Genomic DNA, 12,169 nt, shown 5'->3' with positions numbered 1-12,169 from the left:
TATAACAAGTTTTCAACACCAGTTTAGATCAATTTGCCAGACATTTATCGAAAATCGCATATTAATTATAGTTTTCAAATTTCTTGTAGTTCATGCGACTACTCAACATAAGTTAAAACGTTTATTTAACCAAAGATGCAAAATTATTAAAATTAGTATTAGTCTTATTTTTTTTTTTTATGTTTTGGTTGTTTTTAATCCAAAGATTCTATATTTCAATTAATTTAAAGATTATCTCATTAAGCCGAAAATTTTATTCTTTACTTTAAGGAAAATTTGCTTTACTTACATACAAATTTCAAAGATTCGTGTCCCAAAAATATGTGAACATATTTAAAGCAAAAATTATTGACTTTCTTTTAATTTCTTTATTTTAAAGAAACCTACTCTTAATATTGTCAAAATGGAATATCCAAAATTTTAGATTTTCAGTGGTCAATAATGACATATCCAGCAAAAAAAGTTTCGCCAAAAAAGTAGTGAAAATATTCTTTTTGGATCCGGAAGTGGTGCCAAATTGACGCAGAAGCGATGAATTTAACATGGGCTTGTCATAGGACGGATGTCCACCATTTCAACAGCCGCTGCACTGAATTTGCATTACTTCTTAAGATGTAAGGCGAATTCAGTGTTTTGGATGTGAATTAAGAAATTTTATGATATTTTGACAAATAAATAATTTTTAAAATTTTTATGATTTTTAATGCATTATAACGCTTTTCTGGTACATTTGTGATCAAATATTTTCAAAAATTCGAATTTTTTCTACAAAGGATTTAGCATTTTTTCGGCTAAATTTAAATAATTTGTACCATTTTATAAATTCTTAATCTGGTTTTAACCTATTTGAAACAGAAAAAAAAATTAATTTCCCATTAAAAATATGAAAAAAATCGAGATATAAAGAAATTGACTCAAATAAACTTCCTGTGCAGTTAAAATAAAGAACATCTTTGTGAGAGCATTTTTGGAAGTTCTTTCAAAGTTGTGCCTTGAGAAGAACTTCCAAATTTTTTGCTGGGATACTGTATAGGCCTGTGTGGCGAAATATTCTATATTTTGGGATTAAAAAAAAAACAATAATTCAAATGTCATTTATAGTGTATATGACGTTGTACGCTCATCCGGATCACTGTGTTTATTAAAAATGCACATACACTGAAAAAAAAAAGCATGCACGGTTCCAAAGATTTTGTCTTTACTTTAACAATTTTGGTATTGATTCTGAGCCAAATAAGCGGATCATACCAGTAAGGATACTTTTAAGACACAATTCTCTTTTAAATTTGGGTTTTGTGTACTTGCTTCTAGGAAGCAAATTTTGATTTTTTTTCAGATTTTTTTCTTCATATGCTATCAAAGTCCTGTAAAAACATGTTAACGACAACTTTATTTTCCAAATTCAGGCTCGAGTTCCAGTAGAAATTCTGCTATGTTTCGAGTAAAAAACATCTTTAAAATAAAATGTTGAAAAACATGTCCTATTTTTGAACGATTTTTTTTTTGCTTTGTAGTCAAGATGCAAAAAGACAACAAATTTAAAGACAATTTCATTAATTTTAAAGAAATTTTCTGAATTATTAAAGTCAAGTTGACCTTAGCCCAAAAATGTTTTCTTTCATGTTATGATACCCATTTTAAGTAAAATCACTTAATTATAAGGAAAAGTTTATCGACTTTTGGACAAGGAAAAAAACTTTGTATTAGAGGAATGCGTCTTCTATGCTAAAATTTGCATTCGTATTTTCAGGACATGAAATCTTTGGCCTCACGACAATATTTTTTTCAGTGTACGCTAAGTTTTCTATTCATTAAAATGTCATATTTTTTCTCGGACAATAATATTAACATAATGAAACGTTTCTAAAATAATATCCAATATTTTTCTTTTAATAGCATATGAATAAATATTATATTATTTGGTCACATTTTGTATAGGCTTATAAATAGGGTTGTAAAAATAGGGTATTAAAATAGTGTATGATAAATATGTTGTGTGAATTAACCATATCACATATACGCAACATGGCTCATTGCAATATGATGCAGAGTAATCGTTGGCAATTTCCTTTTTATTAATAACAATCGTACGCTAATCTATTCGTCTATTAGTCATTAAACAATCCCAGTTGTTAGCTATGATGACTAAGCTTACATATTAAAATCAATCTAATATATTTTCTTTTAGTGGATGCACAATTTCCTTGTATTTAAAAATTTCTTTTTCAATTTATGTAATTTAAAAACTAATTACTACCCTTTTGATATTCTTGATGATCAGTCATACAATGCTTATTACATATCAAGTAATATTAGTATTCTTGAATTGTATGAATTCCAAAAGCAAACAAAATTGAATAGATGCTTCAATAAAATCAAAGGAGTCATAAAAAAATTATAATAACCCAATTTTCATGAAGCTCCCTCCGCTAAACACAAAAAATATTTTTTTTCTTCAATCACGAAATTAATTTATCCAATTAATTTTTAATTGAAATATCTTCAATCACAGAAACGATAGCATTAATTATAAAAATTAATTGAAAGTCCAATTAAAAAATTAATTGTTACTATTAATTTTTTGTGATTGATTTGTGTTTCAATTAAAAATATTGTTGAATAAATAAAATTTTTAATTGAATATTTTTTAAAACTCAATTAAGACTTCAATTGATCCAATTATTTTTTAATTGAAATATCTTCAATCACAGAAACGATAGCATTAATTATAAAAATTAATTGAAAGTCAATTTAAAAAATAATTGAAAGTCAATTATTTGATCCAATTAAAAAATTAATTGTTACTATTAATTTTTTTGATTGATTTTTGTTTCAATTAAAAAATTTGTTGAATCAAATATATTTTTAATTGAACATTTTTTAAAACGGATCTACTTGAAAATGGCCTTTAGTTGTATTATTATTTATCCATATATATTCTTACATTATTTTATTACATTATTAATGGACAATTTTATTTTCTTCTGTTCTTTTGCAGACAATGAACGCAGAATACGTGCTAATGATCGCGATTTTAATGCCCAATTCAAATATGCTGTAAGTATTGACCACAACCACAAACAAAATATACCACCTCCATGGATATACTTTATTTTTATAAGATTATGGATTCTCCTAGGATAATCGCACATCTTCGACATAAAAATAACTAATTTTCTACACCGCATATGTGGTATTCAGTAAATTGCATGGTTTTGTAAGGTCGGCTTTTTTTTAGTGCTAAGGCTTTGTTAGAAGTACCCAAGCAGAATATTAGAATGTGGGTGATTAAAGTTCATATAGAACAAAGGGTGTCAATGAATTCTCTCCACTTTACGCGGTCCTTAGCCTTGGTTCTAGGTCATGTTACGGGATGCACACTCAGCATTAACCATAGCGAAACTATGTATTCCGAGGCCGTCCGGGATTTCTATGTTCCTGGGCATTCTACACAAGAGCTTGTCTGGCAATATAATCGCTTGGTCTTCCCGGAATATGTCCAATCGATGCCCATTTACGTTGTCGGCTTCAATTGGCTTATGTTACGATTGGCAATTGCTAACAGTTGGTTTGTGACCCAATTTGGCCAGAAGATTTTAAGTATTTGCTTCAAGCACTTGTTGTGAAATGATTGAAGCTTTCTGCGGGAGTTTTATGTAGCACTACAAGTGCTGCAGGACAGCTTTAAAGCTATTGTCGAAAATTCTCAGTTTTAGATCTGTCGAGATGTTATTTCCACACCAAACTCTGTGCAACGAATGAAAAGCGTTTCTGTACAATTAGTTGTCATTGACAACAATTGCAGTGAGCTCCTTTCGACTTGGATTCCAAATGAATACTAATTACTTTATTGAATATGAACTTACATCTAGAATATTGAAAATCTTAAATCTAGTCTAGAGGCATTGAATATCAACGACGGTGAACCAAAGAAGCGGAGAATACAAGTAAGGATACTTTTAAGACACAATTCTCTTTTAAAATCGGGTTTTGTGTACTTGCTTCTAGGAAGCAAATTTTAATTTTTCGCTTTTTCAGTTTTTTTCTTCATATGCTATCAAAGTCCTTTAAAAACAAGTTAACGACGACTTTATTTTCCAAATTAAGACTCGACTTCTAGTAGAAATTATGCTGTGTTTCAAGTAAAAAACGTCTTTAAAATAAAGTGTTGAAAAACGTGTCCTATATTTGAACGATTTTTTGCTTTGTAGTCAAGATGCAAAAATACACCAAATTTAAAGACAATTTCATTAAATTTAAAGATTTTTTCTAAATTATTAAAGTCAAGTTGACCTTAGCCCAAACATTTTTTCTTTCATGTTATGATATCCATTTTTAAATCAAATCACTTAATTATAAGGACAATACGACTTCATTGAAAAGTTTATCGACCTTTGGTCAAGAAAAAAAACTTTATACTAGAGAAATGCGTCTTCTATGCTAAGCAAAATTTGCATTCTTAATTTAAAGACATGAAATCTTTGACCTCACGACAATATTTTTTTCAGTGTAGGTGTTGGAGAAATAAGGTGGGTGATAGGACGCAACCTTGTTTGAGGCCTGCTTCTGTCTCGAATTCTTCACATTCCTCTACTTTGCATTTTGCACCTCTATATAGTTCCCGTACTAAGTTCAGTATTGTCGACGGTATTCCATTGATACTTAGATCATCCCTCAATGCTGGTCGGGATACAGTGTCGAAAACGCTCTCAAAGTCGACAAATAGGATGTACGCATTGCAGTTGTATGTTATTCAATGGACTGCTCTATAATAATTCTAAACTGTGTGTCTATGGTCCGTGCACGATCTTCCAGAATCCTGCCTGCCCGTTCCAAGTATGGTTTCTACCGCTGGAGAAAATGCCAAGCACAAAAAATAACAGTTGTAGTTTTACATTTTTCTAACTTTGGCGATATTTTAAAGTTTGGCAAATTTACCATTCTTTTAAATGATGACACTTTTGGGCCACCTTTTGACCATGTTATGCTACTTTTTAATTATTTCCTTTTTTAGTGTAATATTTCTTGTAAATTTGGATTACGGAATTCCTTAAAATTACGAATGCGATCGAACTAATGCATCAAATACTATAAATTTGAGATATTTTTCCTATTCATGCCATATATTTATCAAGAGGACAATTATTACGCCAGGGAGTATGCAAAAAAATCTGTAGTGGGTAAACCGGGTTCTCCCATTAACTGTTAATTTGAGGGAATGATTATCGATGAAATATAGAAAAATGATTATTGGGTTTATTTAGATTTAATTAGAAAAAAACGCGACTTCATAATTTTTATACAATATTCTTATAAAATCCATTTAATTGTGCAATTCATTTTGTGCAATTTTTTAATTTTTTTTAAATGAAAATAGGCTTGATTTTGCACATGCATAGCATGCAGAGTATTAAATAAAAATAAATGTAATAATTAGTAAATATGTAATAATAACGAAATTGTAATTCTAAAACAGTTGCCTTTCTTTCCTTCATAATATTTTGGTATGCGAATATAACGTCAACGCCAACACCCATTTCCGATATCAAGAAAATTTCATTTATTCATTTTATCTCATATCTCACACTGCCTATTAGGATAAGTTACAATATCATGGCATCAGGTATGTCGATGCGCCTCGATACCTCCATTTAAAAGCAATTGGCGGCTAATTGGGTCAATGGGTTAGCAGCAAGCAGGCATATACCACATATACATACATATAATAGCGAAAAAGTCCGGGAATGCATGCATTCAAGCAAGCGTATGACACTGCAAATTAAGTTAATGGAATCGTGTGAAATTCAACCGTCCGAACAACAATGGGGCCCGAGAGTGTTTGATGCATTTCAACTTGAGCCACAAATGCATTGACTGTGAATGATATCGCAATAAGTGGTGCCATTTAATTTAACCCAAGGGGATGGAATCACTGAGTGTACATTGAAAGTAATTGAAGTAAAACTGAATTACTTCAATTGAATTTCGAAATCAGGGATGATTTGTACTTGCATAGAAAGAATTATAAACTACATAGAAAAAAGGTTGATCAGGTCCGAAAGATTTTGTCTTTACACTCAAACTATCAAACTTTACACTCAACTATCAAACTTTGTTTTTGAAATTTGTATATGAAAATGGGAAGCCATGAACCAAAATAGCAAGTACTCAAGTAGGTTAGAATGACATTCCATCCATACACCTACACTGAAAAAATAAGCAAGCCCGGTTCTAAAGGTTTTGTCTTTACAGTAATTATTTTCGTATTGATTCCGAGCCAAAGAAGCGGAGAATTGAAGTACGGCTGCCTTTAGGACACAATTCTCTTTTAAATTTGAGTTTTGCTTACTTGGTTTTTTCAGATTTTTTCTTCTTTAAAAACGAATTAATGACAACTTAGATTTCCAAATTCATACTCGACTTCAAGTAGAAATTAGTCTATGTTTTAAGTAAAAAATTTCTTTGAATTAAAGTGTTAAAAAGCATGTCCTATTTTTTTGAACGCTGTTTGTTTTGTAGTTAAGATACAAAAAGTCAACAAATTTAAAGACTGTTTCATTAATTTTGAAATTTTTATCAAAATTATTAAAGTCACTTTGACCTTAGTTAAACAAGATTGTCTTTCATTTTAAGATACCACTTTTTGAGTCGAATCGCTATATTATAATCAATATCAAATTTATCTCATTTATATTTAACCTAGGTTTAAACAAATTTATATTGTTGAAATCAAACAAAATTTTATATCCAAAAAAGATTTTTTGAAAAGGAATGTCGATAATATTCGATTATTTTTATTGCATCTATAGTACAAAAATTTTAGCATTCATATATTGTAAATAATATATATAAAACTAAAATTTAATAATAATTTAATTGACTACAAAATCTTAATTTCTTTTGCAGGACAACTACATCAAAACATCAAAGTATTCGATGATGACCTTTTTACCCTTCAATCTCCTGGAACAGTTTCAACGTTTAGCAAATTTTTATTTTCTTTGTCTTTTGGTGCTACAACTTATTCCGGCAATATCATCACTAACACCAGTTACTACAGCCATTCCACTAATTGGCGTCTTAACATTGACCGCTGTTAAAGATGCCTATGACGATATTGTAAGTATTTGATACATAACTACACCCAAAGAAAAAATGACTTTCCTCCGGAACGAAATTTTGTGAGAGCAATTAAACTCGAAACGAATTTATGACAAATGATTCAAACGATTATCTTTTTTTTCTTGATTTTTGGAGAAAATCGCTTATCCAAAAATGCGTTCCACGGAAAAGAAAACACTTCTTTCAGTGTATACATAAACCTGGCAAATATCACTGATTGTCATTGACAGAAAAAAGAAACCTTGAAAAGTTAAAAGCAAATTTAATGAAATTATAAATCCATCAGAACTTCGTCCGTGTTACGTACAATCAATGAATAGACTAAAAGGCGTTTATAATTCTATTAATAAGGCTAAATTTGGTAAAAAAAAAGATTTATTGAATTATTCACTTAAACCGTTCTATTCCGTGTGGTGTTGAGGATGCTCGATAACAAATTTTGAACAAAGCAAATTCCATGTCAGTCGTGGCCACTCCATTAGGATTTGAAAACAAGTATATACAGCACTAAGTTCGGTCGGGCCGAATCTTAAATACCCACCACAATGAAGCAAATATTAGGGTTTCCTTTGAAATTTCAGGAGCGCTTGAGGACTTGAGGACACTTCCCGAAGATAAATTTAAAGATTTCACCTATGAGGACTATATCAGATTCTGGATTTATAAGAACCATTTTTGTTCGAGTTTTAGAGGAATCATTAACATCTCTTGTAAGTGTGCAAGAAAATTATAAAATAACGTCTTGATTTGAAATCTTACATCTGTAGAAGTAAAATCTGGAAATTTTACATTGAGTTTCAATTTTACATTGAGTTTCAATTTCTAGAAACCCAAGGAGTTAAATCGGGAGGTCGTTCTTATGGGGGCTATACTAAAATATGGACCGATACTCACCGTTTTCGGCACACCTCTTTATGACCCGAAAATACCTCTACACTGTTAGAAAAATATGTTTTTCATATGTTCCGATATAAACAAAATGTGTTTCGGGCACAATTTTTAAACACAATATATTTAAGTGCCAACATGTAATGTTCCTAAACTAACACTAAATGTTTGGGACACATATGTTAATATGTTAAAATATATTATGTTTGGGGTATGAATGTTTCATAAAATAATATGTGTGAAGGTAAACATATATAAATTTACAAATTTCGAGCAAACATATATATGTTTACAATTTCTGTGAAACGGTTGTATGTTCTTTCATAAAACTACTTTATGATAAGGCCAAAAATTTTATATGTTTAAGTCTAAATATTATTTAATTTGAATATTAGAATGAGTATTCGGAGTAAAGAGAATAGACATTCGGAACCAAGAGCATAGAGATTTGAAAAAAACAGCATGTGTTTTCGCCTTGAGAGGAGAATTTTATGTATGTGGGGACAAGTGTTTTGTTTGTCATTTTGGCATTATGGACACTCATTTTTTAACGGCCTTAAAGGTAAAAATGAAATTAAGTACAAAACACGATAAGTTTTAAAGGCATTTAAAATGGTGTTAAATGCTAGTAAAAAACGGTTCACGCCTAAATAAATTTATGTGTACATTATAAAATTATTTATGTATGTTTATACTCTTCTTTTGTTAGAGTTTTTGATTTTCTTCCAAAATTTCAAACTTTTATACCAAAAACAGTTTTTTGTTATAAAATTGTTATTTTTGCAAAAAAAAAAAATAATAATATTTTATCCAAAAGCTCAGTCCATTTCGTTTATATCAAGCACTGTTTCTGACTGTAAATTTTTAATAACCCACATTTCGAAATTTCATTATAAAAATTTAATATAGTATAAATGTCTAAATTGCAAAAAAAAAAATGGTTCGGTCGGAGCAGGAATTGAACCCACGACCCTTTGCATGCAAGGCAGACATGCTAAGCACTGCTCCACGTGGCCAACAAATGTATGTTTCTTTTAAATAATGTTATGTTTGCATGGGCTCGGGGGCGCTGCAAAGTATGCTATATAAATGTAACTTGTAACGATAATTGTCTACTGGTGACTATAAGTACAACGTAGCCCAGTGGATAGTGTGTTGGCTTACAAACTGTATGGGCCTCGGCTCGATTCTCCGCCCAGGCGAAAGGTAAAATTAAAAAAAATTTATAAAATTGAATAATTTCTTCAACATTATTTGTATTACAGAAAAAGGTGCCAAGAACTAAAAATTTCGTGGAAGTGAAAATTATGTGAGGGAATGAGCACAATCTTCTTTGGGGAAAATTCTTCCAAGCATATAATATTTTTGGGCTCAAAATGCTTCCAAACATATAATATGTTCACAGAAAACAAACATATTAATATTTCGGCAGTATCCAATAATATATGTGCTTCCTGCAAAATATGTTTGGAACATATGTTAAAGAAGCGATTTTTTTTGAGGGTGTAGATTTCCAATTTCAGGCAAATAGGATAAAAACTTCGGATTCTAGAAGCCCAAGAAGTAAAATCGGGAAATCGGTCAATATGGGGGCTATACCAAAATATGTACCGATACTCACCATTTTCGGCACACCTCTCTACGGTCCTAAAATACCTCTAGATATCCAATTTCAGACAAATTGGATAAAAACTACGGTTTCTATAAGCCGAAGACCCCAAATCGGGAGGTCGTTTTATATGGGGACCGATACTCACAATTTTTGGCACACGTATTTGTAGTCCTACAGTACCTCTAGATTTCCAATTTCAAGCAAATTGAATAAAAACTGCGGTTTCTATAAGCCCAAGAAGTAAAATCGGGAGATCGGTCTATATGGGGGCTATACCAAAATATGGACCGATACTCACAATTTTTGGCACACGTATTTGTGGTACTACAATACCTCTAGATTTCCAATTTCAGGTAAATTAAATAAAAACCGCGTTTTCTATAAGCCCAAGAAGTAAAATCGGGAGATCGGTCTATATGGGGCCTATACCAAAACATGGACCGATACTCACCATTTTTGGCAAACCTGTTTATGATCATAAAATACCTCTAGATTTCAAATTTCAGGCAAATTGGATAAAAACTACGATTTCTATAAGCCCAAGACCCCAAATCGGGAGGTCGGTTTATATGGGGACTATATCAAAACCTGGACCGATATAGCCCATCTTCGAACTTGACCTGCCTGCAGACAAAAGACGAGCTTGTGCAAAATTTCAGCACGATTGCTTCATTATTGAAGACTGTAGCGTGATTACAACAGACAGACAGACGGACAGACGGACATCGTTATATCGTCTTAGAATTTCTCCCTGATCAAGAATATATATACTTTATATAGTCGGAAATCGATATTTCGATGTGTTACAAACGGAATGACAAACTTATTATACCCCCGCCACCATTCTATGGTGGTGGGTATAAAAAGAGGTGCACTATCCCCTCTAAGTAAATTTTATATAGAAAAAAATATTTCTATAGTAATAAAATTTTGAATACATTTTTTATAGCAGTGAGTATCAGTGAGCATCAGTAAGAAAAAAAATTGAGAAAATTAGCTAAAGAAATAAAATTTGACAATTTTTTCTTATAGAAATAAAATTTTGAAACAAGTATATACAGCAGTAAGTTCGGCCGGTGTAACGATCTACCATACCATGGCCCTATTTCCCTTGGAGTTGGCTACCTACTGGCCCCAGCTTTGCTCAGTCGTGGGGGCGTTCTTTTCCAACGGATATAGGAGTCGATGCGAATACATAAAGAAAATTTTTAGGTAGCTCTTGACAAAAAAAATAATAATATTAAGATAAAAAAAAAAAGAAAAGATTAGATAGATAAATAGACGGATAGATACATAGAAGTAGAACGACGTTATTAGGATGGTGTGACCCTAGATGTTAATTGGTCACATAATATATATGATACCCACTCGACCGTTCAGAAAAGCATTTAATACCTACTGACCTCGAGAGTGTCCTTTAGCGAGAGTACTGAACCTTTCGTGAATAAAAAAATACATTTACGAAAACATTATAATGTATTTCAGAATTCAAAGGACATAAAATGGAATGAGATTAAATAATATAAAAAAATGATTTTGATAGAACAATAATTGTGTAATATGGAAAATGTAACGAAATGGATATGAATTATTACCGAAAAATTCTATGATATGTTTGGTATTATGATTAACTAAATTAATAATAATTATAAAAATAATATGCAGAAAAAAAGGAAAAATTACGTTATAAAATGTACGTGTTTCATTTGTCCTATCGAGCATAAAAAAATGATTTATTTAATACGAAAAAGTGCTGTGACCAGCGTTGCCAGAATTGTTTCACCAAAAACCGCTAGATTTGTCCAAAAAACTAGCCAAAAAAAGCTAAAAATTAAAAAAAAAAATAGCTAGAAAAAAGCTAAATTTTTTTGTATCAAAAGTCACATTTTTGATTGAAATTTAACAAACTTAAAGGCGTTATTTCACTTAAAATGCATATTATTTTAATTGTATTCATTTTATTTCCATTTCTGTCAGACTGTAAGAAAATCTAAGTCATATTAGCTCTGTTTGCGTACTCGATACATTTTGATTACTATCACAAATTTTTACTGGAATTCTTTCAGTTATATTTCCCAGTAAAAACTTTTTCCCGGTAAACTTGCAATTATGAGCTGGTTAATCATCAACAAGTCCAATGTCACATAGAACTGCACATAGAACTGCAAGAGAATAAAACCCAATCTAACTGTCTTGCAAGTTTATACTGAATAACTTTTATTCGAAAATTTCCCATACACTGAAAAAAATATTGTCGTGAGGTCAAAGATTTCATGTCTTTAAAATACGAATACAAATTTTGCTTAGCATAGAAGACGCATTTATCTAAAATAAAGTTATTTTCCTTGTCCACAAGTCGATAAACTTTTCGATGAAGTCGTATTGTCCTTATAATTAAGTGATTTGACTTAAAAATGGGTATCTTAACATGAAAGAAAAAATTTATAGGCTAAGGTCAACTTGACTTTAATAATTCAGAAAAATTCTTTAAATTTAATGAAATTGTCTTTAAATTTGTTGTCTTTTTGCATCTTGACTACAAAGCAA

The 12,169-nt window shown here is 30.7% G+C and overlaps 2 protein-coding genes across 4 annotated transcripts in view; one reads left to right on the top strand and one right to left on the bottom strand.

The window, feature by feature from the left end:
• The window catches only part of ric8a (ric8 guanine nucleotide exchange factor A), a 469,139-nt gene that overhangs the window by 189,535 nt on the left and 267,435 nt on the right, over positions 1-12,169 (bottom strand). The window lies entirely within an intron of this gene.
• Positions 1-12,169, top strand: part of ATP8B (ATPase phospholipid transporting 8B) — a 92,040-nt gene that overhangs the window by 36,826 nt on the left and 43,045 nt on the right. For all 3 annotated transcript variants that reach the window (XM_075298173.1, XM_075298172.1, XM_075298174.1), the window contains exons 3-4: positions 2,999-3,057; positions 6,907-7,119. In XM_075298173.1, the coding sequence (XP_075154288.1) occupies positions 2,999-3,057; positions 6,907-7,119 (272 nt within the window). The remainder of the gene's footprint in view (positions 1-2,998; positions 3,058-6,906; positions 7,120-12,169) is intronic.

The sequence above is a fragment of the Haematobia irritans genome, chromosome 3 (assembly GCF_050003625.1).
Source record: "Haematobia irritans isolate KBUSLIRL chromosome 3, ASM5000362v1, whole genome shotgun sequence".
Taxonomy (NCBI): domain Eukaryota; kingdom Metazoa; phylum Arthropoda; class Insecta; order Diptera; family Muscidae; genus Haematobia; species Haematobia irritans.
This window is presented reverse-complemented; position numbering and strand designations above follow the sequence as displayed.